We start from the raw sequence: 23,687 nt of genomic DNA, 5'->3' as shown, positions 1-23,687 counted from the left end.
TAGCTTTGACAAAGACCTACAGTTGTAATTCACCGACCTCCAACCTATTCCAGCCATCGGTTTGCATATAGCTTACGAATACGCCCCCACGATACAGAGAGAGAGAAATAGCCAGGATGGACGTGGATGAACTAGACGAGCTGGTCGATTATGAGGAGGACGCCATGATGACCGATGCCGTCGAAGACGCTGGCGGCGAGATCGACATGGACCCTGTCGATGTCGAGGATGATCATGGGAAGCTGGATGACGATGAAGAGATGATGCAGGCAGATAACAATGCTCCGGAAGGTACGACAGGTAAGTCTTGCTATTTCGATCCCGACCTCGTCCTCGGGAAGTCCGCTATCGACTCCGAGCTTATCAAGCTGATCTCTTCGTCCTTTTTCCTAATCAATGCAGAATCAGTGGCTATGACCCCCATGCAATTCGTCACTCCCATTACTACAATTCCCACTACTGACGAAATGCAAGCCGAACCCTTCATTCCCGCCCCGGAACCCAATTCCAATCTCAACCTCACATCCGCACCCGCAGCCAATATCACCGACTGGCCTCCCGCTCCCACCTCGATCCCTCCCGTCCCCTCCCGTCTACCGGAAGCGACCCTCATCCCCCCTGAGGTGCGGCACGAAGAAGGCAAACTCGACCCCTTGAATTTGAACGCTCGTTCCGAATTAGAAATTGAAGTCAACTCGATCGCTGCCGAACCTCCTGCTTCGCCAAGTCGGACGGTAGCTTCGACCTCGTTCGTCTTGCCCGAAACAGGGACGTCGACTCGTCCGCCTTCTCCGCCTGTGGGTGGTGTAGGTCCGGGCGGGGTGATGCTCGTTCCCGGTCCGAAAGACAATGAGGAGGAGGTGGAGGGAGAGGGTGCGGTTCAGGGAGAGTCTAACGGGGAGGATGCGGTGGGACGCGAGACGGTTGATGTTGCTGCTTCTACGACGGACGGTGCAGTTCTGGGAGAAGGGGCCGGATCAACGGAGACCACGGCTGAAACTGAAGGGGCCAAACGAGGGAGCCCAACGGAAGCCAGCGAACAGCCCGAGAACGATGCAAAGCCAGCTGGAGCTGTTAGGATCGAGACGGAGACTGTCAACCTCGACGTTCATACCGGTGATGGTACCGTTGCGGAAGATTGTGAACAGGGTGAGGTGCATGCGGATGGTGGGGTGCCACTGACGGAGGTCGACCACGTTGAAGACGATCCCGAGGAGCACGAGCACGAGCACGACGAGTTGTCGGAAGAACAAGAAGACGAAGAAGAACAGGAACAGGAACAGGACGAAGAGACTGGCGAACCCAAATTCTCCCCCATCGTCATCGAGATCATCACCAACGCCCTGCGCCCGCTCTTCTTCCCTCTTTCTGAACACAACGCCGAACTGTGTACCAGGTTCACTCGGCCGGATAGCGATGACTGGGAGTGCGAGCCGTATGACCCGTTATTGCCCGGGCTGGCGGATGAGCTTTACAAGGCGCCCCTTCGGGATGTTTTTGTAGCCCTTCGAGCTAGGTTGGGTGAGGAATGGGATGAGAGTCGGGGGACCGAGATGATCTTGCATGAGAGGAACCTGGGTCTCAAGATTGGCGAGGTGAGTACTGACACGATCCAACAGGCTTTTATTGGTTGTGGATAGCAAGCTGACCACGATCCCCTCTGCTTGATCGCAGGACAACAAGTACACTGACACGTTGAGCTTGCACGACCTTGCCGATCTTCACAGTCGTTGCAATTGCACCGATCCTTTGACATTGAGCATCGAATACGACTCGGTCAGGTTCATCGCCAAATACAACGCGATCAAAAAGGTTCTCGATTCCTCTGCCGCTCCTCCCGGTGTGGACAGCTCCAGCGATGAAGACGAAGACGAAGAAGAGACTGGCGAGATCGAGTATGAGGACGACGAAAACGAGCACGATGAGCATGAAGGCGACGACTTGTCCGGTGGTCACGATCACGTTTTTGCCTATGGCGCCGTATCTGGCGAAACATCTTCCGAGCAGGAGGACGTATACGTCGTTGACGGAGCAGAGGCAGACGAAGAGGATGCTCCCGAGGAATCTACTGCAGACAGACCTGTTGTGGCTAGCGCCTCAGGTTTGGTCAATGATGACAGCGCTTCGGAGGCCGTTGGGGCTGTCGAGGCCGAGATGACTAGTCCACTCGGTGCGGAATCGAAAGAACTGAAAACAGTCGAGCCAGAGATACGGGGCACGCTGACTTGTAAGTCTCAGCGATGCATTTAGATCACAACTTCAATGTACCGACTCGTGATACTCCCAGCTGTTCCTCTTCCCGCCAAGACCGCCGAGACCCTGAATGCAGACTCAAATCAGACATCGACCGCAAACTTGGAAGAAGACGAGCTTGAAGAGCAGGACGACGAGGATGGTGCATCGGAAACCAACGGTGCTGACGAATTTGGTATCGATGCCGCCGTCAGGCAGACCGAACGCGATGCAGACTTGGCGGAGATCGCTGATGTGACTCCCGACGATCAACGTATGTCTGGCTCATACACACACATACACGTTGTATCGGGATGACACTGCTGACGTAACGTTGCGTCTCGATGTAGCCTCGAATAAGAAGGACCTCGCTCAATCGTCGACTTCTGCGCCGACGAGCGATAATGGGCTCAAGCGCGCTCTCGACACCGAACAAGCCGCCGATAACGAGCGATCTGTCAAACGTAAGCTGAGCCCAGAGCCAGTCACGGAGTGATGCATTGTGAGTGTCTTAGCATACCTTTCACAAGCACAAGCTGGGATGCTCAGCGCGATAACGGTTTTGGCTTGATAGAACCACTCGGTGGGAACCCAAAATGACTGCCAACGCAAGCAGAACATAAACAGCCTACGACATCTTACGCCTTTTACGAATTCTTTCCGGTCTTGCTCTTCTTCCCAATCTCAATCCCACTCGAATCACTCGGACGCCTCTTCCCCCTGCATCGCTTCCTCGCAGAATTCGGTGGAATATATCCTCCAAACTACGAATCCTTCATTCAGGTTCCAGTAGATAGGACCTGAACCTTTGCTGACCATTCAGCCTAGACAAACGGTAAGCTTGTTGACGTTCTCTCTCGCCCGTACAGAAAAGAATCGCCATGTAGCGTCTCAGACCTCCTGGCTGGCTGGATGTGAGTCGAATCGACGTATCGATTCGGCACAGTTTGGGATGTGGATGATGACGTGCAAGGCTACCTGGCTACGCTTGCTGTGTATCTGTATGCATGTTAGCGCTCCGACTCCATGCTTTCTCGGGGATAGATCACGACATAACATCGATCGCATAATCTCGTACATTTAGCACTAGTTGTCTTGAACATCTCATGACTATCGTTTCCACCCAGCATTTCGCAGAAGTAGGATAGGGTTGATTCATGCCGGGACATCGGTCGGTTGACCTTGATCTTGACGACCAGCTGCCACCAAAGGTTCAGCAAGTGCCGACAGAAGAGGGTCGTGACCGTAGGGCCGCCAGAAAACGAGCTTGCTGGCGCAGAATGCTCCTCAAACGAATCGCTCTTACGAAGGTGGTCACTGACATATTATCAGAATCAATGGTGAAGATATGGGCTCGTAAAGTTGTACCAGTTCGTCTGCCAAAACAGAGGAGGTCAGTCTGACTACGCTGGAAAGCAAGGTTGACCGATACGCACGATACAGAGAATCGACCATTCATTAGCGGTCAGTTCTCCGTCGCACGTTTCTGGCTTCCGGTGTAGGGCTCGCGGAGGCGGGTCGTTTGTGTGATTTGGTGTCATCTTCAGTATCGCTAATGTCGATCACCACGTCGCATCGCAGAGGCTCTGTGGATGCTTCCTCTTCACCAGTAGACAGCCTCGTCACCAACGTATCGAAGCAGCGATTTTCCGTGTTTGTCAATTCGGGCTTCAACGTGATGTTGTCAAGCTTCTCCCTGTGAACTCGAGTCGTTTGGGCAATGGACATCAAAGGATTAGCCCAGGTCTTGTCCGAGATGAGAAACTCCTTTTGAAGCTAGTGAAGGGTAAGAAACGTCAACTTTCCAGTAAAGGGTGAATTAGAGCCACTGGGAAAAGCACATGCCTGCAAAAGGCTGCCTTTCCAAGCTGCCATCTTGGTATCGTAATCGGTAAGCTTTCGTACGCGTGATTGATCGTCGTTTTCCGTCCCGACAATCGCGGCAATCTGTCAGGTACATGTTGCGTCAGCATCGATGGCAAGAAGCATGCGTCTACGGAATCGACTAACCCAGTAGCAAAAGGTGTAGATCAGAGATTCGAGGTCGTCGATGTACCGATGCTTGCGGTTCTTCATTTGCGCATGCAAATCCTCGCGGTTCTTCCTTAAGTTCGCCAGGGAAGCGTTTTTTATCTCGGCAGGAGCGATAATCTCCTCAGTGACCTTGATACTGTTTACGCATTTGTCGTATTCTTCTTTCTGACGCAGGGTCTGGGCCATGTGGGTGCAGATGAAGTAAGCGTTGATGGAACGAGCGTCGTCAAGGCACAAGTCGACGTCTTGATCTTCGGACCGTCCGCTTTTTCTACGACTCTGATCCAAAATCCTAGCGTTGCCGTAATCGATGAGAAAGCCGGTCACCACCATCTCCCCTCCGATCCAGGTCACTTCGAACAAGATGTTGCCCAGATTGATATCCCGATAGTGAACATCACAGCACGAGAGGATCCAGAGGGTCTCGACTGCGTTCCGCAATATCTTGTAGTGATGACGTAGAGAAAGTTCGGTGGCCTCGGTCGGAACCCTCTCGCCATGAGGGCTGGTGGTCACGAGGACGGACAGAACGAAGTGAATCGGAGAGCCTTCCGGATCCACCGCTTCGTCTTCATCGCCGAATGCGTGCGCAACTTCCCGGGTCATGCGCATGCAATCGCGCAGCTTTCCCAGCGGCTTCGGTATGAGCTCGATAACTCTCGGGTCGACTTGGCCTCTCGCCTTCGCCAGATACGGATACTTCTCGGGATCGGTACAGTCGAGAGCGTCATGCACGTGCTGGAGAATTTTCCTTTCGTAATGTTCGAGGTAAGGAGGGAGCCACGCGCATTTGATGGCGATGGGGTAGATTTGCGTAGAATCGTCGTCCTGTACCTGGGCGTAGCCGGCGAAGACCGCGGTCCGACGTCCCCAGAGCTCGTTTCGTACTTCGAGTAGCGTGTAAGCTCGGTCCAAATCCTGGATCGATTCGCCGGAAGCCGAACACCAGCGCCAAATCTCCGGTCTACTCTTTCCCGGCACCTCCAGGTTGAAGACCTCACTGGGTGGCTCAAAGGTATCAATGATAGACTCCACCTTGCCCATGAGAAAAGCCAGTATCTTTGCAATATCAGCTGCATGATCTGGGTTTGACAGATCACACAACTGGCTTGTTGCAAAGGACAAGCTGTCTGATACCCAGAAGCGCAGAAACTTGCCAGTGAGTGTGATCCCACAAGTCCTGCCACTAATGGGATGATTCCTAGCTGTGGAGGTCTACGTGTACAGGCGAAGGCGTGGATAAGTCAATTTCAGGGCGAGAAAGTTCGCCTGACGAAGGAAGTCTTGCACTCACGAGGTTCTTGAGCATGCATAGTCCCAGCGTCTCCTCTTTTCCGCCCATCGCCTTCATATCGCAACCGGTGTCTCTTCGCATTTCCCCCGTCGCGATCACGTTCGACCAATCCTCAACAACGGCTGGTAGATCCTGCCCAACGTCATCGAAACCTTGACGGAGCACCACGATCCCAGGTCTCACATCTCGACTCTTGTCGTCCCAATCGTCCTTCCCATGCTTCTCGTTCAGCTCGATACGCGGGTTCCGCTTCAAATGGGTCTTCCCGTTCGCCTTGATCAGGTCGATATAACCTTCTCCGACGACAAGTCGGCCGAGCGCATTCGCGGCCTTACAGAACACCTCGGAACATTCGTCCTCGCTCTTGCTAGTATCTTTCACAGCGTCGCAATAGTCCGCAAAGATCGGCACCCCTGTAGTTTCGTGTCCAGCGATCAGGGCCATGCTCGTCTTCAGGGGTTCGAGATCGCATTCAATATCGACAAACAAGGGATCAAACCGATCCTCGCTAGCTTGGAGGAGGACCCTATCTTGATGTTCTCTAGCGGCCCGTACTTCTGAGGATTCGCCGTCTTCTTGATTGTAAACTGCGTGTTTCCTCGATGTATCCGAATCCGACTCATCGAGATCTCTCTTCAAAGGTGCTACCGCGGTGTTCTTGACACGCCTGGGGAGCTTCCCGCTGTTTCGAAACCACCTTTTCAACAGCCAAGGACAATCTCTCTTCCAATCGGTATCAGCGATAGCGGCCAGATCCCTGTTTCTATCGCTCTTCGGATGTTGTCGAGAGACGAGAGACATTGGTCGTCCATGTCGACCTGTATCGGGCATGTTTAGGCGTGCTGGAACCCGAGAATCCGAAACAGTCAGATGGATCTACCAATCTTTCCCGACGTCTGGTCAATTCACTAGATCAGGTCTAGATTGCACCTCGTAGTCGCTCTTCGAGTAGCTGAGCAGCTGGATAGAGAAGTAAAGAGCAAGTGTGTTTCCGCAAGAACTTGTATCGATGAGCCGCCGCAAGTCCGCAATTAAGCTTTGTGAGCCGGCGACTTTGTAAACAAACCCGATAGAGATGAGCGAGGATGGCAAATAGCAAATAGCGACAACATCTTCCTCCTTGTCTTCACTCTTTTACTCCTCCAAACACCCACTACTTGCCCTTTCTAGCTATCAATCGAAGCCGGTTGCTAGCTGCTGCCCTGCTCGTACCGATAGCCATGTCGTTCGACCAAGGCGACGACGATTTCGGCCTGTACGCATCTCCTTCACGAATAAGACAATACGAAGACGACAATGACGACCACGACGACGCTTATGGAGGAGGAGGTGATTATGATCAAGAGGACGAAGAATTTGGTATGGCCGAGGAGGATCAGGAGGATGATATGGATGACGAGCTAGACGAGGACGGTGACGAGATGGACGGGGTTATCCAGACACCAAGCCGGAAAGGCCGAGGAACACCTCGAGGGCGGAGCGAGTCGACCGCACCTCATACTCAAGGTTCTCCTGCCTCTACACCCGGTCGGAGAAAGCTCGGAACCCCAGCTTCGGGTCGACGAGGTCGAAAGACTCCCAATAAGAAACGCCCCGTCGCCGAGCTGCAGGCGGAATGGCTGGAAAAGATGATGGACCCGGAAGCTGCAGGGTATATCAAGCCGACCGCAGCGGATGCCTATTTCGTCGCTGCGGCACGACCTAAACGGAAACGAGTCGCCGAGACCGAAGCAGACGATGATCAGAAGGAGGGTTCGGATGGCGCTGGCAAGACAAGAGGGGAAGGAAAGGGGATGCTGGGGACGCCCCGGGGAAAGAAGGGAAAAGGCAAAGAGGAGATCGTTCGACCTACCAGGACCGAGATCGAGTCTTGCCTTTGCACCTACCACCGATCTCAGATGGACGACTGGCACTCGCTCCTCCAATCCGGCTTCAATCTCATCTGCCACGGGTACGGCTCGAAACGTCTCCTCCTGAACGAGTTTGCCGATACCCACCTGTCCCAACGCGGCAACGTCATCCTCGCCCACGGTCTCTACCCAGGTCTGACGATCAAGGACGTCCTCGTCGAGATCGAAGAGACTTTTCCTCTGATCCGCCAGACACCTGTCCCCGACGAACCCGGTCTTACCAGAGCGATCGACAAGCTGGCTTACCGTATCTATACGTATTTCCTCCCTCCCTCGGCTCTTCCTACACCATCTCCGTTCAAAGTGGCCGAGCGACCATTATATCTGGTCTTGCACAACATCGACGGCCCAGGACTCCGTACCGAACGTTCCCTCGCGCTCCTCGGCCTTCTAGCCTCATCCCCACGCATACACTTGATCACCTCCTTCGACCACGTACACACGCCCATCCTCTTCCCCTCATCGCAAACGACCGCCCCACCTCACACCTACCCACCGAACAGCTGGGACGGCCACATCCAACCTTCTCGCGGTTTCAACTGGGCGTGGTTAGAAACCCCCACTTACGCGGCGTACGACGTCGAACTACAGTACGTCCGTCAGACAGCTGCGATCACCGGTAAAGGGTTCGCCGGGATGGACATGGACGACAACGATGGTACCCATGCAGGGGAAGTCACCGAAGAAGGTGTCTTGCGGATCCTCCAATCCGTACCTCCTATGGCTCGACGTCTGTTCAAGCTCTTGGCTACCAGACAACTCGCAGCGTTACCCGGGGATATCAGATCGGCCAAGGCTTACCCCGTCGCCAATGCCGCTACGGCTCCCGTATTCGCTATCGACAGCGACATTTTGCAAAAACTCGCCAAAGACCGGTTCATCGCGAGGGAAGAAGAACGGTTCACCTCCCAGCTCACCGAGTACAAAGATCACGGGGTCATCGTGGAACACATCTTGGACCCGGAAAACCGTCCGGGTCGATGGTTATGGATCCCGCTGAGCAAGGACGTGCTCAACAGGGTGCTCGCGACGATGCAGGACGTAGAGGCATAAAAGATCGGCGATATAAGCTCGTGCGATTGTTCTTTGGGTACAAGTTCGAGTCGCTATGTATACGTAAAGAGATGCATGTCGTTATGTCGTGTAGTATATATCATCACCATCATCGATGAGCGGCTTCGAACACAGCGTGCCACTTGGCGTCACGCGCCAGCTCGTTGATCAGCTTGTCAAACTTGGGGCAGGTTTGGGGAGTGCTGATCTCGGCCAAAGGCGCGATGCAGCCGATGGCGGTCTTTTGAGAGTCCTCCTGATCAGTAGCGAATACAACGTAGTCAGTGAAACCAGCCCCATAAAGTCGCTCCAACGCGGCTCACCTTGCGCTGAACATCTTGTTCGGTATCGTCCTTGGCCGCGACAATAGGTTTTGCAATGTTCTCGATGCTTTCGACCAGGTCGTCCAGGCGAGCGGCGACGATACCTTCAGCCAATGCGGCCAGTCGTTGCAGCATCATCAGCGCCAAAAGCTTGACTTCGTCAAAGTCGGCGAGCCCGACGAGGATGATGTCAAACAGCTCGTTTGCGTTCATCTTAGTAAAGCAGGTGTTCAGCTGTTTCAGGGCGAACAGAGTCAGCTCGTACGGTTTAGCTCACAGCTAGTCCGGCGGTTCCCGACAGCACTTACCAGAGTCTGCATCGCCTCGAAAGCCCCCTTTCGGTTGTTCAAGCCATCATCCATTTTCACTGTCGAACGTGCCGCGGTAAGCTGTTGCCCACGCGTCTAGTCCAGGCTCCATGTACTTACCGACGAACGGTCCCATCTGGTACTCCCTGATCAACTCTTTCTTCACCTCGGTCTCAGCGTACAGCATGGGCATCAGACTGGCAAGCTGGTTGATGATGAGCTGCGGTTTGTACTGCGCCGCAGCATTGGTGGAAGACACCGCCAGTCGTCGGACGACCTGCACATAGCCAATCAAGAACGATTCAGTGAATGAAGGCGATATGCATCGGGAAAGCAACCTACGTGATCCGAATCTTGCATCAGAGCCAAAAAGTCGTAGATAGCCGGGGCCAATACTTCATCGCCAGCCGTGCTTGAATCCGTCAACGTGTACCGAGTCGATGCCACGATGGTTGCCTTGACCACCGGACTGGCTGTAGGCAATCGAGCCTGTGTGGACACACGCAAATCAACTGGGCTCCACCGTAATTTTCCTCGCGCGTAAACTTACCCGCAATTCCGGAATATACTTGGAGGGGTTCGCGCTCGTAAGTTTGCCGATACAGGCCGCCTTGACGTTCCTAGCCCCGTCGTCCTGGCTATCGTCATCGTCAGCCAGAAGCGGCTCCCAGAGCGAATCGGCAATCCCGACAATTTGTTCGTCTGAACAGTGGACGATGGCCTGCAGAAGACGCGATCGGATTAGGTGAGCATATTGGAGATGAGTCGATCGGGCGCAGCGCGACTCGCCTCTTTCAGAGCGTGCAGGTACAGAAGACGCGCTGCTGGCGTCTCTGCCTCGGCGACACCTTTGACAATGACCGGCAAGAATGCAGCAGTATTACCGACAGCGATGTTACCTGATCATCAAGTGAACTTGTTCGTCAGTCGCCGGTATCATTGAGCAATTTTTACATTCACTCACCAGCGGCAAAGGCTGCGGCACTCTTGATCTGCTCTGACGACGCGGCAAACAGCTTCAGGATGGCTTGGTACACGTCAGCAGCTTGCGAGACGTCGCTGTGTGTAGCTTGGCGAGTCAGCCGGTATGCAACGGATAGGACGATGACCACTCACGTAGTACGTCCGATCTCTCCCAAAATCAGCAAGGACAGATACAACTCGGCGTCGGTACCAGTCTCTCCTTTCTGTTCAGATGACAAGATAGCATATCTGGTTAGTGGCTAGCCTACGGCACGACGCCAATACGGTGCTTACCTTGACGAACTTGATGAAATCTGCGACGATATCCTTCGCAGACGACTGACTGTTTTCCACCGCAGTACCGATACATTTGGCGACATTCGCAAACGCCTGGGTTCCGCCATCCTCGGCAGTGGGAATCGATCGATCGGGTCGAGCGATCAGCTTGAACAGCTTGGGCACCACTGTTTGGGCGCCTTCCGGGGTGGCACGGACAAAGACTGCGAAAAAGTCTTGGATTCCCTCGAGGGCGGCGCTGTGAAGCAAGGGCGACTGGATAGCCTCCTGGATGGCGGGCAGGACTTCGGTCTCCAAGTGTTCCCTCAGGGCGGGCTGCTGCTTTTGCAGCTGAGCGACGACGTGCATCGTGGCGCCGAGATTGTGCAAATCCTGTACGGTCACATATGATTTGAGCTCTGTCACGATCGATGACGCTACGTCGGCAGGAAGCTGATCGCCAAATCTAGCGTGACGAAGAAAAACGTATTAGCATGATACGAGTCTTCCGGAACGAGCCAGCTCGGCTCACCTCGTCAACAGCGTTTCTAGCACACTCAAGGCCTTGCCCCGGTTCTGTTTGGGACAACGACGGAGGAGGGCGGGGAATTGTTCGAGAACGCTAGCCAGCCATTGCTCAATCTGAGCTCCAGAGCAGGACCTGGATTCGGCAATATCGCCAATGACCTCGAGCGCAGCGAGCTGGTTCGAATCGGTGTTGAGACGAGCGGTGATCAGGGGAAGCGACTTGTCGTACATGGACGCGAGTACTTCGCCCTCGTGAGTGAGCAAGTCGCCGATCGCATGAATGGCCTTGTCCCGGACATCAGAATCCGCAGCCGTGCTGCTAACGATGTCACAGACGGCCTCGTAAAGCTTTTGCACCGGAGCGACGTAAGATGAAGGGAGAGGCGAGTCTCCTTGAGACGCCGGCTCGGGACGCAAAGCTTTGGCCAGACTCGCCGCGGTCCCGAGCGCTTCGAGACTGACCCGCTGGTACTTATCCGCCATGAATGCGACCGTAGAATCCACCAACTCGGGCAACGAGCTAGCGTAGATGCGAGACGGATGCGATTCCACAAAGGCGCCCAAAAAGGCGAGGATCGAGATGACGAGCGAAGTGTTGTTGTGTCCGCCCGACCCAGTCGAGACCCCGCTGAGTGCCTTTCTGACGTTTCCAACGACGGTTGAAGCCTGGCCGTCTAGACAGCCCGGGATTAGCTTGACGACCGATGTAAGCAGATTGAAGCTCTTTTCCTTGGTGGGGACCGATTTGGTGGTGGTTTGTTTCAAGGCAGCTCTGGTGAGAGGTACTGTCTGGCTGGCCAACGGACTGGTGCTGCATCGAACAAGAAGATCAGGGACAGGGTCCGACACGAGGGCGCCTATAGAAAGCAAAACTCACGTGAAGACGTTCTCGTTCGACTGGCTGTCCAACCGCTTCCTCTTCAATCCCGTTGGTGCCTCGCCGGCACTCACATAGTTCGAACCGCCATACAACCCGGTCTGCTTGAGAAGCGCTTCCCAAGCGGCAAACACCTCGAGCCTCACGGACTCTTCCCTTTCGCTTAGGCGAGACGTCAGAAGCGGTGCCACCGAAGCGTACCAGTCGTTCAAAAGTTCGATTCGAGTCGAGATGAGCGCTTGCAAGAGTTTGGCCGCCGATCTCCGGGCCTTCCAGGAAGCGTCTTCGTCGTCCGAGTAGCTGTGGTCGGTTCAGCGTGTTAGAGAGTGCCAGCGAGATATGCAAGACCCGACTCTGGCTCACTCTTCATCAAAGTCTTCGTCGAGCTCGTCCTCGTCATCCGCTTCCATCTCGTCATCTTCATCATCATCTCCGCCCGCATAGTTCTGATATCGGCACCGCGGTCAGCAGACAGACAAGTCAACGATGCTTCAAGTCAGTTCCACGTACAGGATCGTATTTCAGCAATCCCGAAGCTCTAGCGGTGATCTGGGTGAGGAAGGGGGTGATCTCGGTCGGACACCTCACTACGAGTATTTCAAGCGTCTGCCGATTGCAGGGAGCAAGACGTGTAAGCCATTACACCGTTACAAAAGTGAACCTTCGTCGACTGACCGTCATGCTAGCCTCGAGCGCGTCCTCCTCTTCGGTAGCCTCGGACAAGGACAGGATACCCGGGACGACGTCCTGCAAGATCTTGCCAACCTTTGCCGGACTCGTCTTCCCCAACGTACCGACCAAAGCAGCATAAGCCGTCTTCTTCACCGTCTCGTCGATCCCTTCATCTTCCTCTGTCTCCATCTCCTCGGTCCCATCTCCCAGAACCCCGATCAGGCGCTCCGAGAGCACCTTGAAGACTTCCCTAGTGGAGGTAGGGACGAGGTAGCCGAGAGCGACGATACTTCTTTTTCGAATGTGTGGTCGGGAACTCGACAACAAGTGCAGGAGGACGGAAAGACAGATGGTCTGCAGCGCCGGCTTGGTCGAGAGCTGTGCCGAGAATCGAGTAAAGATGAGGGAAAGGATGTCAAGGAGCTCGACGGCGTGTTGTGTTGGAATGGTGTTCTGTCAAAAGGCAGACCACGAGCGTTTCAGCTCATGTTTGCGGACATTCCCAAGACAAACTCACGTTCTGCAACTGTTTGCAAACCCCCTGTATCACCTTGTCGATCACCTCGAGCACCACCGCATTCTGCTCATGCAGTTCCACGAGCATATTCTTCAGCGCTACCCCGCAGAACGTATCGACTTTAGCTACCATCTCTGACTAGCTGTTCATATTGCGCAACCTGACCCACCTAGCGTGGCGATATCCCTCTGTTCCTCTTCCCCAGTGTTCGAGCTCTTCAACAACGAATCCACGGCCGAGACGATATTACCCGGTTTCTGTGACAAGTACGTCAGAGTAGCCAAACTACAACGCAAAGCAAGACCAAGCAAGAAACGGTCAACCCGGATCAATTGCCATTCGCAAAGCCGCATCGCATCATCTCTGACGTGTCCCGACTCACCATTGCGCCGCCATGTTCTTGACCTCGGTATTCCCATCTTCGAGCACGAGCTTCAAGATCTCTTTAAACAGATCCTTTTCCACGGAATCCTCGATCCTATATCCGATCTGCTTCGCTTCCTTTTGAAAATCGATGATCGCCATACATCTGTACCGACACAAACCCACAAACACAACGCGATACGATTTTAGCATCGCTACCATCTCCATCCATTGTGAGCAAGTTCTACGGTGGGGAGACTCACCTGAAATCCGGATCACTCGACTTGAGCTGTTGTTTCGGGACGAGATCGACATCCGGGAATGAGCCTTCTGCATTAATTTACCCAAAGATCAAGCGGAATGTCGTCCAGCTTTCGATAAATACCTTGTCCAGCATCTGCTGGTAATACGTATACGTCAGAACGCTCGGCATGTTCCTAGCTCGTTCTTGTAGTCTTTATCGTCACGAATACTGCCTGGGTGTATGGCAGGTCTCAATCGGGATAGAAGAAGGTAAAGAGGGAACAAGTATCAATATGGGATGCTTGAATAGCTGAATAGCTGCTTGTACGCGTAATCTCCTCCCTCCCTCCCTGCCCGAGGTTGAATCATCCCCGAAATGTACTGGCCGCGACCCGCTGTCTTGCTCTAGAATCTCGATCTGATTTCGATACATTCATCTCGTATATATGTATTTATGTCACGGTCTCAAATCGTTTCTTGCGGATGTTCGCTCTCTACATATATGGGCATTCTCATGGAGGATAGGTAGAAGGGAGGGGGGAATTGAGGGCGTTTGGCGAGCCGAAGCTAGCCGGAGGTTGAGTAAAAAGGTAGGGGGAGAGTGAGGGAGAGGAATCCTTGTTGTTGCAAGACCAAGAGATCCTAAAGAGGTATCTCATGTTCCTACGCGTCTAATCGATATATATACGGTCCAGTCGGTCGAGAAAGAAGAAAATGTCGAAGAAGAGGGAATTTGGGGAACCGGGTGGAGGAAAGGAAGACGAAGCGGGCGAAAGGGTTTCTAGATCGCAGACTTTTTCGCTTCGTGGGCCATCTTGGCGGCCTCGTGGGCCTCGGCTGACGATCCGATCCACTTGAACTCGGTGGTAGGGTAGATGGTCTATACGAGTTAAGGTGAAGAATACGGGTTTCGTCATCAGTGACCCAAAAAACAATCGCCAGCGAACCGCTCGAGACAACCCTCTCCCTTGGACTGACCTTTTTGGCGGCAGACGCATCGGCAAACCAAAAGACCAACCCCGGCGCAGCAGGCCTGACCCTGGAACAAGGCAACCCATGCTCGGGCTCGTCCAAGATGGCGTGCAACATGTCCTGCTTGCTCTCCCCGCTGATCACAAACGCACACCGATAAGCGTGGTTGATGACCGGGTAGGTGAACGTGATCCTCTTGTTTGGCGGTTTCGGCGAATCGTCCAACCAAGCGACCCATCGGTCCGTCTCGCTCAAAAGTTCGTGTCCGGGGAAGAGGGAACAAGTATGTCCGTCCGGTCCCATCCCTAGGAGGATGAGGTCGAACACTGGGAACCGCGCCGCGTTCTTCTCGGCAAAGAGGGCGATGAGCTGTTTCTCGTACTGATCCGAGAGCTCGTCCAGGTCGTCGAGGAGGGATTCGTCGATCGTGTGGATCTGTTCGCGCGGGATGGGGACGTGCTTCAAAAAGGCCTCGTTGCAAGCTCGAAAGTTCGAGTCTTCGTGGTCGAGGGGGACGACCCGTTCGTCACAGAAGAAGACTTCCCTGCGAAGCGACGACGTTGCAATAAGCATTCACTCAACAAGGAATAAGGAAAGCAGGGAGTACGAAACCGGGCGAGAGTCGACGTACCACTTTTCCCAATGCACGCCTTGCTGTCCGACCAACCCCTTCAAGTTGTTAGGCAGACTTCCACCGCTGAGAGCGAGCGTAAACTTGCCCCGCTTGTCGATAGCGTCGTTCTGAGCCTTGACGACAAAGTTGGCGAGCGAGTCGACGAGTTTGCTGTTGTCGTCGAACGAGTAGAAGACGGGAGGAGCGGGAGGTTGAGGAGGCATGGTTTGATGGGACGATGTGGATGTGGTGGGTGATGCAAGGGGGGGTTGTTCTGGCTAGACTATCGTCGAGATGGAACTAGATGTGCTGCTGACTGTCGTGTATCCGAGTAGCAAGCGTATGACGAGGTATATGTGTATGAAAAGGTATTCCAAACGCAGAGTCGACTGTGTGAGTAAAGGCTCAATCGCTGCTATCTCTCTCTCTCTCTTTCTTTGCGAAGGGTTGATGGGAACCCGAGCTTGGCCCCTTGGGTGACGTTACGCGGGCGGATACAAAAACCCGACTTGCCTAGCGAGCGAGCTTTCCTAGCTTCTTGCTCCTAGCTCCTAGCTGACGTGGTCTTTCGACTCGACGTCACAGCTTCCTCGCAGTATTCGAGCTGTGATATCGTAGCCACATTGCTCCTGACACCTGGTAACCTCCAGTGACCTCCACGGCATGCGACATGATCTTCTCTCGAACCAGGAGCATCGTCTCTCCATATTCGTGAACACATCTGGAAATTGCTAGACGCAGAGCAAGTGGCGTCAGGAATCCCATGTCGTCATCATACCGTAAGCACCATGAGAACTCGCGTTCCTGCGCTTCACCGCGCTTCCCATTGGGGCTTGTTCGCCCTCTCGGATTCCCACACGCGTGCGAAATGAAAGAGGCGCAAAAGCAAAAGCCCCGATGAGGTCGACGATGAAACGCAAAAGAACGCTTCGGTATCCCGAAATCCGGATCGACCTATCTGGCAATCTGATGAGCTGACTTGTCGGGCAGAACCGGAGTCTTCTATATCAGATCAGTCATCCTCACTCAGCTAGCTGGACGACCCGTCGCTATAGCCCTTACGAACCAAGACATCTGACAACGAAAAGTGGCAGTAAGCTTGTATGACCATCGTTACTTTTCTAGCGACGAAGCGTCGACGAACAAAGTTTAGCCCCCTCTTCGCTACAAGGGTACCTGAATCGTTGTCGGTCCGGACGTCATACGTCCTTCTTTCCCTCCGTGCTACTTGCTGGATCTCTTGCTCATGTCCCCCCTCTAGCTTCAGATGCTTGATTCCCCTCCATTGTGCTGTACCGCCGTCGCTGCGCCGGGCCACTACCAGAGTCCATGACGTCCCGTACTGCAAGACGCATCTGAGGACCTTTAGAATCCACGTCGACATATCTGACTCCCCCTCTCTGTGGCCCGGGTCAAGGGATTGGCTCCGAATTATGTTTTGACCTCGACTGCACCTGAAAAAAGTCTCCAGCACTTTACCACCCTCATATTGGATCCTGGGGAGGGGGCGGGATCCACCGTACAGTATCCTTGACATCTAGTCTGATGATCTCCGCGCGTTACCCTTCCCGGGAGGAAAAGACAGCCTATCCCAAAAAATTCAAACGAAGTCCTTGCCGGGACAAAAAGAAGCTAACCTCCGACAAAACAAGTCCATTCACAATAAAATGATCAGCTCGGTAATGAACATCCTTCGCACAGCAGAGGTCTTCATCAGTCTTACCTGTATGGGACTCTGTTGGGCACAGAACAACATCTTTTACATATATCGTGCCGCTGTGGATTGTCGTTGGCAGTATGTTCTGCGTCTGTATTATGGTCGGTAAGCACTGATCGAACGGACCCGACATGCCTGAGTGACGAGAGAGGCTCGGTTTTGTATGACTTCTGTGCCAAGTCCCTCCTTTAAGCCGGGATCGCAGGGAGATGATGCAAAGCGGGTTCGGGGCAGATACAGCTATAACGAGGTAGAGCCACAATCAACACAAGTCCAGATGACGAGCTCAACATTTCATGAGAATTATAGATTTGTATAACCGCACACCCACTTCCGGAACGCAGATGATAAACGGAATCAAGTACGGCGAGGTTTCTACGCACGTCCCAATTCTATCTAATCTTAGGGGGGGACGGCATATAGTAGATCTGATACAACACACCACATCAAACGAAAGAACGAGCAATATAATATATTATTATTCTAGTAACGAGCGTAGAAGCGCCAGGCTCGAGCGCAAGGAAAGGGAAGGGAAGAGGAGAAAAGAGGGGGTGGGGGAGATTCGGACACCTCTGAGACCTGGTCTACTTGACCTCCATAGGCAGTACGGTGCCGAAGACGTAATCCCAAAACTTGGAAGTCACACCGTATCCGAGGTCAAAGTCTGCAAACGGGGCGGGCGAGAGAAAGAGGAGAAGGGAGATTTCGTCAGCACATTTTTCTTCCCGCTGGCGTCGCACGGCCGTAGCAGAAAGATGGCGAGACTCACTCTGATAATGATGCGCCAAGTGGTACTTTTTCATATCCGCCAAGTACCCTTCGGACACCCTCATGTGGTGCGAAAAGTAGTGTACCATGTCGTACAGCACGTCTGTTCGGGTCGTCGGTCGTCGGTCGTCCATCGTCCATCGTTCATCGTCAACCATCCCAGTTGAATCAAGCAAAAACAAAGGTTACACGATGAGCCTCAGACCCCGGTAAAACGACGTCCCCAGTGGCAGGACCTGTCGAGACTTACAAAATGCAAAGGCTCCGGTGATCACCCCGTTCGCCATGGCTTTCGGGAAGATGACGTGTGCGAGCTGAGTGAACGGGGTTTCCAGGATGAAGAACAGGGTCGGGGGCATGACCAGCCGCAGCCTGCAATGAGCGCCGATAATCAGCTTTCTGCCACTCGAAATCGACAGCAAGAGAGAAAGATAGGAAATCAGAGAGTGACGATCCGGGCGGAAACTCACTTGTCCATAGGCAAATAATGATGAATCCCATGTAACAAGAAATGCAAAGTGATCGCCACCCCATTATCCGGCAAGTAATAATCCAGGTGGAACAAGAACCGATGGAGTGTGTATTCGAGGATCGTCCATACGATACAACCTAGGGCGAAGGAGGAGGTGAAGCCGGCCAGGGCTGTCGGTGTTGACAAGGCGGGCAAGGGAGTTGTAGTGGAGGTGCTGGGGGAGATGAGGTTGAGGTTGGACAAGGGGGAGGCGAGGTGGGTGAGGAGGTCCCGGTAGCCGATCGAGCTGTAATATCAAGTCCAAGGTGAGACACGGGTGTCAGCTTTGAAGTGAACAACACTCGCGATAACCGCCAAAAGAATCGAACGACCGGGACTTAGACGTACCTATCGTTGAATTGCGCCAAAGACAACACCCCCAGAAAAGCCGTGATCGGTAACCAAATCATAGGAACGACCCACCACTTGGTCCTCGTCAACGGCTCTAACAGGTCGCTCCCAAACAACCTCGCCGAGACCTTGACGTGTCTAGGTTGATGTACCTGTTCCAAGTAAAACTCCTTACTGAACCCTCCCTTCCAGACCTGCGCGAGGAGGGGTTTCTGCAGATCGATAAACTTCGACCGTTGAAAGTCCGCTAGAGTATCCGTATCCTCCGGATGAAAATTCGGATCAGGGACCCAATCCTCGCTGACGATCTTCTCCGACCCTCCTAATTGTCCGATGAGGAACTCGTCCATCATCTCATAAGCCGCCCGTGAATGTACGTGCTCGGTAGGGTCAGCCATGGCTTCCCCCATATCCCCCCCTGCGAACTTGAGGATGAGACCGTCCCCGCCCGGATGGTCCGAGGCGAATTCGGTGAAATCGTAGATCTTGCCTCGATAGGCGATCCAGAGGGATTTGGGGGTGTTGTCTACAAACACAAACACGGACAAGTTGGAAGTTCAGCGTCAGGTCAGCAAGGGTAAGGGTGATACACGATCGGGAGGAAGAGCGACCAGAGGGGATGGTGTACTCACGTTTGGCCACATCGACCATACTGTAGACCTTGTCACGAGCGGGCATCGTGGAAAGAGGTCGAAGGTCGGTGGCTGGTGGTTGATTAAGGGTGGTGTAGTGGGATCGAGAGAAAGGAGTCGAACGAATGTAGAACCGGTGTACTGATGATAGAGTCTCTGTGTATGTAGAAGGAGAAGCTTGGAAGTAGAGTCGATGATGAGACGATGATGATGATGATGTGGAAGATGTCTGTGAAGGTGACGATGCTACATCGGGTTGCGGGTTGGAGAGTTTATTTTGACCGGGCATCGAACGTCGAAGAGGCAAAACAACGAAAGCGGCCGCATCCGATCTCACTCACTCCCCATCGTCACACCCTGCCCGGTCGCCGGACCATGTGCCGTAAGATGTATACGGACGTGCCGGCATTTCACAACAACGGAAGGGGGTGTGGATGGCAAGAAAGCGGCGATCGATCAGCGTCATCCCATATATCGCATACTCGTTATCTGCCGAGGGACCAGTCACGTGATCTAGCCGCTGATCTCACCCGTCAATCAGGGTGTGGTGCGCTCTAACTCCACTCTTCGGTCAGCGCCGGCTGGGAATTTCGTTCCATTTGGATCCGCAGATAGGGGGTCGTTTGGGCACCTTCTACACTCCTGCTTGCTTGGACTCCCTCTATGTCCGGTGCTTTGCTTTTGCATTTGCTCTTGGGATGTCGTCCTCCTACTCTGTCTGTTAGCGAGGAGGTATATAGAGGCTGGGATGGTCTGTTCGGGTGAAAGGGGGGTCGGGTCCCTTTGTATACCCATGTCCGGTCGATCGTTTCCTTTGTTAAACATATAGCACGTAGCACATCCTCGTGACCGTCGTCATATCGTCATACCTACTCCTCACTCCTCTCCTCTAGCTTCTCAGCACGACCACAGGAAGTGTCTTCTTCGACAAGGATACATCTGTCTAGCAACCTAGTACCTAGCAAATCGACCCGATCCGGATCCTAGCCGGGACAAGATATACTGCAGTCTTTCGATCCTCGCGAGGGCAATCTCATACCTCATACTCTGGCACCACATCACATCACCCTTCGAATCGAACCGCATCGCAACTATGGCCGCCCGACTCTTATCCACCCGACTGCCCATCTCCGTCCCCGTCTCACTCGGGGTCAAGCCCGCTAGACATACTCTTAAAGCAAACCTGGGAGCCGTGAGGGGATACGCTACGAAACCCACCTCGTCCTCGTCGGCAAAAGCGAAGAAACCCCTGTCGTTCTTACTCGCTAGCGGTCTGATCCTCGCAGGCGGGTACGCCCTGACCCCTTCCACGACCTACGCCGACTCGCAGTCTTTGGAGAATAACACCAACTCGATCTTACCCCTCACTTCGGCCTCGGCACAGGATAACAAACATACCGAGACGACCCTCTCCCGAACCCCTCTCTCCGCCCTCCTCCGGACCTACTTGGTTTACACATTCACCTCCCTCCCCTTGATCGTGGACTATTCCCCTCAAATCCTCGATTTCTTGACCAACTCCTCCATCCCCGGTGTAAAGGCTGTTAGCGAGTGGGTCGTGAGGAAGACGTTTTTCGACCAGTTCGTAGGGGGGGACGATGTTAGGAGTTGTCTGCCCGTCATGGAGACGTTACGGGGGGAGGGGATTGGGACGATGTTGGTTTATTCCGTCGAGGTCGAGGAGCACGGCGACGAGGCCTCTTCTTCTCCTTCCACCTCTTCTTCTTCCTCGGCTTCTTCGAAGGAGGAGAATGAGGCGAAGAGGTTGGAACTCGAGATTGAAGAAAAGGTCAGGCAAGCCACGGAAGAAAGGGTAGAAGAGACCTTGAGGTGTATCCGGGTCGCCGGGGATTTCGAGAGGAGGATGAAAGCGAGGACAGGCGGGGTTGGGTTTGGGGGTACTTATGTGGCTATCAAGTTGGTGAGTTCTTCCTTTCGAGTCTTTGAGTTTCGGGAGATGGGTGGGATGAGTCTGGAGGTCCAATTTTGAGCTTCAGATCGGAGCTGATATGATTCTCTTCAATGTGATGACGATCAGACCGGCTTAACGCCCGATCCGACCGTCCTCCATCGAGCGTCAACCACCCTGCTCCGACTCCGCCCTTCCACCCTCCCTGAACCGGTGCACTACCCCTCCACCCCGACCTCGATCGATAACAAGATCCTCGCCCGTCCCGCCTGCTACGACTCCAACTCTAGCTCCATCAAGACGCTGGAAAACCTGCCTCTGGGGGCGACTGGGGATGGAGGGGTCTTAGAGGGGGAAGAAGGGCTCAAGGAGGGCGATCTGAGGAAATTGGATGGGCTTTGGGGGACTTTGAAGAGGGTCGGAGAGGCTGCGAGGGAGGAAGGGATCAAGGTCGCTGTGGATGCTGAACATTCTTGGTACCAGGTCAGTCCCGCTTCCCACCTCATTCTTTATCTCGGTCTCGGCAGGGGGTTTATGATGATGGAGATGATGATGGTGATCAACGGGATGATGATGTGCTGATCGTCTGTGTCACTCTTGGTTGTGGATACAGCCCGCTATCGATGGGTACACGATGCTGCTCTCCCAGGAATACAACAAGATGCCCCGATCGGGAGCTTCGCAAAAGGAGATCGAACGGTCCTTGCCCGTCTTTTAGTGAGTGTCGTCGTCGTCTTCGTCCTGTATCTGTAGATCTTCAACTAAAAAGGGGAAAAAAAACACCGATCTCTCCTCCGCAGCGGAACGTACCAAGCCTACCTGCGTCGACTTCCCGCCCACCTCGACCACGCCATCAAGCACGCCGAGGAGAACGATTACGTGCTCGGTGTCAAGCTCGTCCGAGGAGCTTATCACTTGCAAGAGACGAAAAAGTGGAAGGACGAGGGGAGGGGCAAGTTTGGAAAGGATCCGATCTGGGACGAGTGAGTCCAGGGCGTGGGCGTGTCTTGTCGTTGTTGAGTAACGATGCTGAGACGTTAGAAATTGTTGGGTTTGCTCGGAACCTCTTGCAGCAAAGCCGCCACCGACAAGGCCTACGACGACGCCCTCGTCCTCTTGCTCCGACGCATCTCCACCGACCTGAAGAAGAACCCCACGGGTGTCCCGCTCGTCGGCGCCTACTTTGGGACGCACAACAAGGAGAGCTGCGAATTGGTCAAGGACCGACTGGTCGCAGAGGGATTGGGCGAAGAGGTCAAGGAGACGGGAAGGATCAGGTTGATGGACGGCGTCGCCGGGAGGGTGTGTACTGGGCAGCTTTACGGTGAGTTTGTCGGGTTGACTTTCAAGTCGGGATTTGGTACTCCCGGAAAGCCACGAAGCTGATAAGGATGGTGCGCTCCGTACAGGCATGTCGGACGAGTTGACCGAGAGCGTCGCGGCGACGTACGAAAAGTCGGGGACGCCGATGGCCAGCAAGTACTTGCCTTATGGAGCACTGCGCGAGGTGAGTCTCGACAGACACGCGTTAGATGTACATCTCCCGGCTGACTGTCCCTTGCCTCTGCAACCTCGCAGGTCCTGCCTTACCTCGGTCGAAGAGCGATCGAGAACAAGTCGTTGTTGAGCGGAGAGGGCGGCGCGAGCTCGGAACGACGACGGGTCTGGGCAGAGATCCGACGACGTATCGGGTTCTAACGTTCTAGAGCACTACAGTAGACGAGGGACACAGACTGCTTGGCTCGCATACAGGCGATTGTCGACAGATTTTGCATTCAGACATGGTATGAGGTAGAATTCGTTGTACTTGTAGGACGAGGGAGAAATGTATGCATAATGATCACGACGACAGATTTGAAGGGAAGCACGTGACCTTGCTCGTCCACTGCTGTGGGATTGCAGAGACATGACTGGGCTTGGTTTGGATGGCCAGCTAGTCTCCGCTAGCCGGGTTGTTGTGGCATATTATGACTTCATGTTTACTGTTTACCTCGCGGGACACAACCCGCTCGAACGATCGTGACAGAGAGAGATCAACTGTTCGATGATCCGCACTTGATAATGACCAAGGTGGTGGAGATAGAAAGCTGGGCGAAAGGCGCTGAAGAAATATGTGGTAAGGCGCGAGACAGCGGAATAAAGCATATGACCAGGCGCACCGGGAGTGGCGCTTCTAACTCTCGCCGACTTTCAGTACGACCTGTTCCTAGCGTGTCTTGCCGTTTCTCTTTTAGCATGGCTGCGATGATCAAATCTCCTTCAGACTGATGAAGCATCTTCTTGACCTGTCTCCCTAAATCTGAACTTGTATCAGCAATATGTCTTGTAGGGATGCTGTGAGATCGTTACTTCCCAAAAGCGATGACCCGCCAGCGTGCCTTGGTGAAGGTCTACAACCCTTTCCTGTCGAAAAGGCTCCCATCCTGATGAAAGAGATGTACTTGTACGGTAGACACGGATGACACAGGCAACTTGGGTTCAGCGCTGATGGCCCTGTTCCATTCAGCCTTCCTGCCTGAGTACGGCTTGCTTATATCGGATGCTTGTCGTATGGACCAATGTGTGGATTCCTCAAGCCCGTTGCGCAGGTTGAAGACCAAAAGCCTAGAGGTGAATGTTTG

General features: G+C 53.9%; 7 protein-coding genes across 7 annotated transcripts; 3 read left to right on the top strand and 4 right to left on the bottom strand.

Moving 5' to 3' along the window:
• The first annotated feature begins 13 nt into the window (after nt 1-13).
• Nucleotides 14-2,310, top strand: HD553DRAFT_317275 (uncharacterized protein). Its single transcript, XM_046180740.1, has 3 exons — nt 14-300; nt 403-1,595; nt 1,675-2,310. The coding sequence occupies exons 1-3, from the start codon at nt 117-119 to the stop codon at nt 2,248-2,250; spliced, it is 1,953 nt and encodes a 650-aa protein (XP_046034191.1). The 5' UTR covers nt 14-116; the 3' UTR covers nt 2,251-2,310.
• A 1,161-nt stretch (nt 2,311-3,471) lies between these two features.
• On the bottom strand, nt 3,472-6,533 carry HD553DRAFT_117820 (uncharacterized protein). The gene is made up of 5 exons (XM_046176465.1): nt 5,561-6,533; nt 4,243-5,481; nt 4,078-4,179; nt 3,669-4,008; nt 3,472-3,608 (listed from the first exon to the last, which is right to left on the bottom strand). Exons 1-4 carry the CDS (start codon nt 6,389-6,391, stop codon nt 3,691-3,693), a joined length of 2,490 nt encoding a protein of 829 aa, XP_046034190.1. The 5' UTR covers nt 6,392-6,533; the 3' UTR covers nt 3,472-3,608; nt 3,669-3,690.
• A 94-nt stretch (nt 6,534-6,627) lies between these two features.
• Nucleotides 6,628-8,560, top strand: HD553DRAFT_317271 (DNA replication origin binding protein). The gene has a single exon (XM_046180739.1). It carries the CDS (start codon nt 6,781-6,783, stop codon nt 8,521-8,523), a length of 1,743 nt encoding a protein of 580 aa, XP_046034189.1. The 5' UTR covers nt 6,628-6,780; the 3' UTR covers nt 8,524-8,560.
• HD553DRAFT_299890 (armadillo-type protein) lies at nt 8,561-13,865 on the bottom strand. Its single transcript, XM_046178618.1, has 20 exons — nt 13,736-13,865; nt 13,614-13,639; nt 13,370-13,516; nt 13,157-13,272; nt 12,988-13,085; nt 12,474-12,923; nt 12,309-12,404; nt 12,162-12,244; nt 11,799-12,098; nt 10,926-11,732; nt 10,412-10,859; nt 10,271-10,341; nt 10,119-10,213; nt 9,944-10,053; nt 9,705-9,875; nt 9,497-9,643; nt 9,275-9,431; nt 9,155-9,213; nt 8,847-9,080; nt 8,561-8,779 (listed from the first exon to the last, which is right to left on the bottom strand). The coding sequence occupies exons 1-20, from the start codon at nt 13,781-13,783 to the stop codon at nt 8,633-8,635; spliced, it is 3,810 nt and encodes a 1,269-aa protein (XP_046034188.1). The 5' UTR covers nt 13,784-13,865; the 3' UTR covers nt 8,561-8,632.
• A 131-nt stretch (nt 13,866-13,996) lies between these two features.
• Nucleotides 13,997-15,579, bottom strand: HD553DRAFT_317267 (uncharacterized protein). Its single transcript, XM_046180738.1, has 3 exons — nt 15,197-15,579; nt 14,572-15,109; nt 13,997-14,473 (listed from the first exon to the last, which is right to left on the bottom strand). The coding sequence occupies exons 1-3, from the start codon at nt 15,400-15,402 to the stop codon at nt 14,375-14,377; spliced, it is 843 nt and encodes a 280-aa protein (XP_046034187.1). The 5' UTR covers nt 15,403-15,579; the 3' UTR covers nt 13,997-14,374.
• Nucleotides 15,580-17,479: 1,900 nt separating this feature from the next.
• HD553DRAFT_276156 (uncharacterized protein) lies at nt 17,480-19,203 on the bottom strand (the record flags this gene model as incomplete). Its single annotated transcript, XM_046177941.1, has 6 exons — nt 17,480-17,559; nt 17,665-17,766; nt 17,914-18,035; nt 18,134-18,349; nt 18,523-19,051; nt 19,158-19,203. 6 exons carry the CDS (start codon nt 19,201-19,203, stop codon nt 17,480-17,482), a joined length of 1,095 nt encoding a protein of 364 aa, XP_046034186.1.
• A 1,047-nt stretch (nt 19,204-20,250) lies between these two features.
• HD553DRAFT_276224 (putative proline dehydrogenase) lies at nt 20,251-22,764 on the top strand (the record flags this gene model as incomplete). The annotated part of the gene is made up of 8 exons (XM_046177947.1): nt 20,251-20,832; nt 20,902-21,063; nt 21,196-21,549; nt 21,680-21,783; nt 21,867-22,049; nt 22,140-22,390; nt 22,476-22,573; nt 22,645-22,764. The coding sequence occupies 8 exons, from the start codon at nt 20,251-20,253 to the stop codon at nt 22,762-22,764; spliced, it is 1,854 nt and encodes a 617-aa protein (XP_046034185.1).
• Nucleotides 22,765-23,687: the final 923 nt, after the last annotated feature.

The sequence above is a fragment of the Filobasidium floriforme genome (assembly GCF_021052385.1).
Source record: "Filobasidium floriforme strain CBS 6241 chromosome Unknown HD553scaffold_21, whole genome shotgun sequence".
NCBI classification, from domain to species: domain Eukaryota; kingdom Fungi; phylum Basidiomycota; class Tremellomycetes; order Filobasidiales; family Filobasidiaceae; genus Filobasidium; species Filobasidium floriforme.
Note: the sequence above shows the minus strand (reverse complement) of the source record. Positions and strands in the feature narration are given on the sequence as shown.

What these genes read in the sequence shown, in the direction of transcription:
- HD553DRAFT_317271 (XM_046180739.1), top strand. Translation starts at nt 6,781, where the DNA reads ATGTCGTTCGACCAAGGCGACGACGATTTCGGCCTGTACGCATCTCCT.
- HD553DRAFT_117820 (XM_046176465.1), bottom strand. Translation starts at nt 6,391, where the DNA reads ATGCCCGATACAGGTCGACATGGACGACCAATGTCTCTCGTCTCTCGA. An exon ending in TCTACACCTTTTGCTACTGG is followed by an intron (nt 4,180 to 4,242) that starts GTTAGTCGATTC and finishes TGTACCTGACAG; the next exon opens with ATTGCCGCGATTGTCGGGAC. An exon ending in GGAAAGGCAGCCTTTTGCAG is followed by an intron (nt 4,009 to 4,077) that starts GCATGTGCTTTT and finishes ACCCTTCACTAG; the next exon opens with CTTCAAAAGGAGTTTCTCAT.
- HD553DRAFT_299890 (XM_046178618.1), bottom strand. Translation starts at nt 13,783, where the DNA reads ATGCCGAGCGTTCTGACGTATACGTATTACCAGCAGATGCTGGACAAG. An exon ending in ATTTCATCAAGTTCGTCAAG is followed by an intron (nt 10,342 to 10,411) that starts GTAAGCACCGTA and finishes TCATCTGAACAG; the next exon opens with AAAGGAGAGACTGGTACCGA. An exon ending in CCAGATGGGACCGTTCGTCG is followed by an intron (nt 9,214 to 9,274) that starts GTAAGTACATGG and finishes CACGTTCGACAG; the next exon opens with TGAAAATGGATGATGGCTTG.
- HD553DRAFT_317275 (XM_046180740.1), top strand. Translation starts at nt 117, where the DNA reads ATGGACGTGGATGAACTAGACGAGCTGGTCGATTATGAGGAGGACGCC. An exon ending in TGCTCCGGAAGGTACGACAG is followed by an intron (nt 301 to 402) that starts GTAAGTCTTGCT and finishes TAATCAATGCAG; the next exon opens with AATCAGTGGCTATGACCCCC. An exon ending in TGGGTCTCAAGATTGGCGAG is followed by an intron (nt 1,596 to 1,674) that starts GTGAGTACTGAC and finishes GCTTGATCGCAG; the next exon opens with GACAACAAGTACACTGACAC.
- HD553DRAFT_317267 (XM_046180738.1), bottom strand. Translation starts at nt 15,402, where the DNA reads ATGCCTCCTCAACCTCCCGCTCCTCCCGTCTTCTACTCGTTCGACGAC. An exon ending in GGCGTGCATTGGGAAAAGTG is followed by an intron (nt 15,110 to 15,196) that starts GTACGTCGACTC and finishes GTCGCTTCGCAG; the next exon opens with GGAAGTCTTCTTCTGTGACG. An exon ending in ATGCGTCTGCCGCCAAAAAG is followed by an intron (nt 14,474 to 14,571) that starts GTCAGTCCAAGG and finishes TAACTCGTATAG; the next exon opens with ACCATCTACCCTACCACCGA.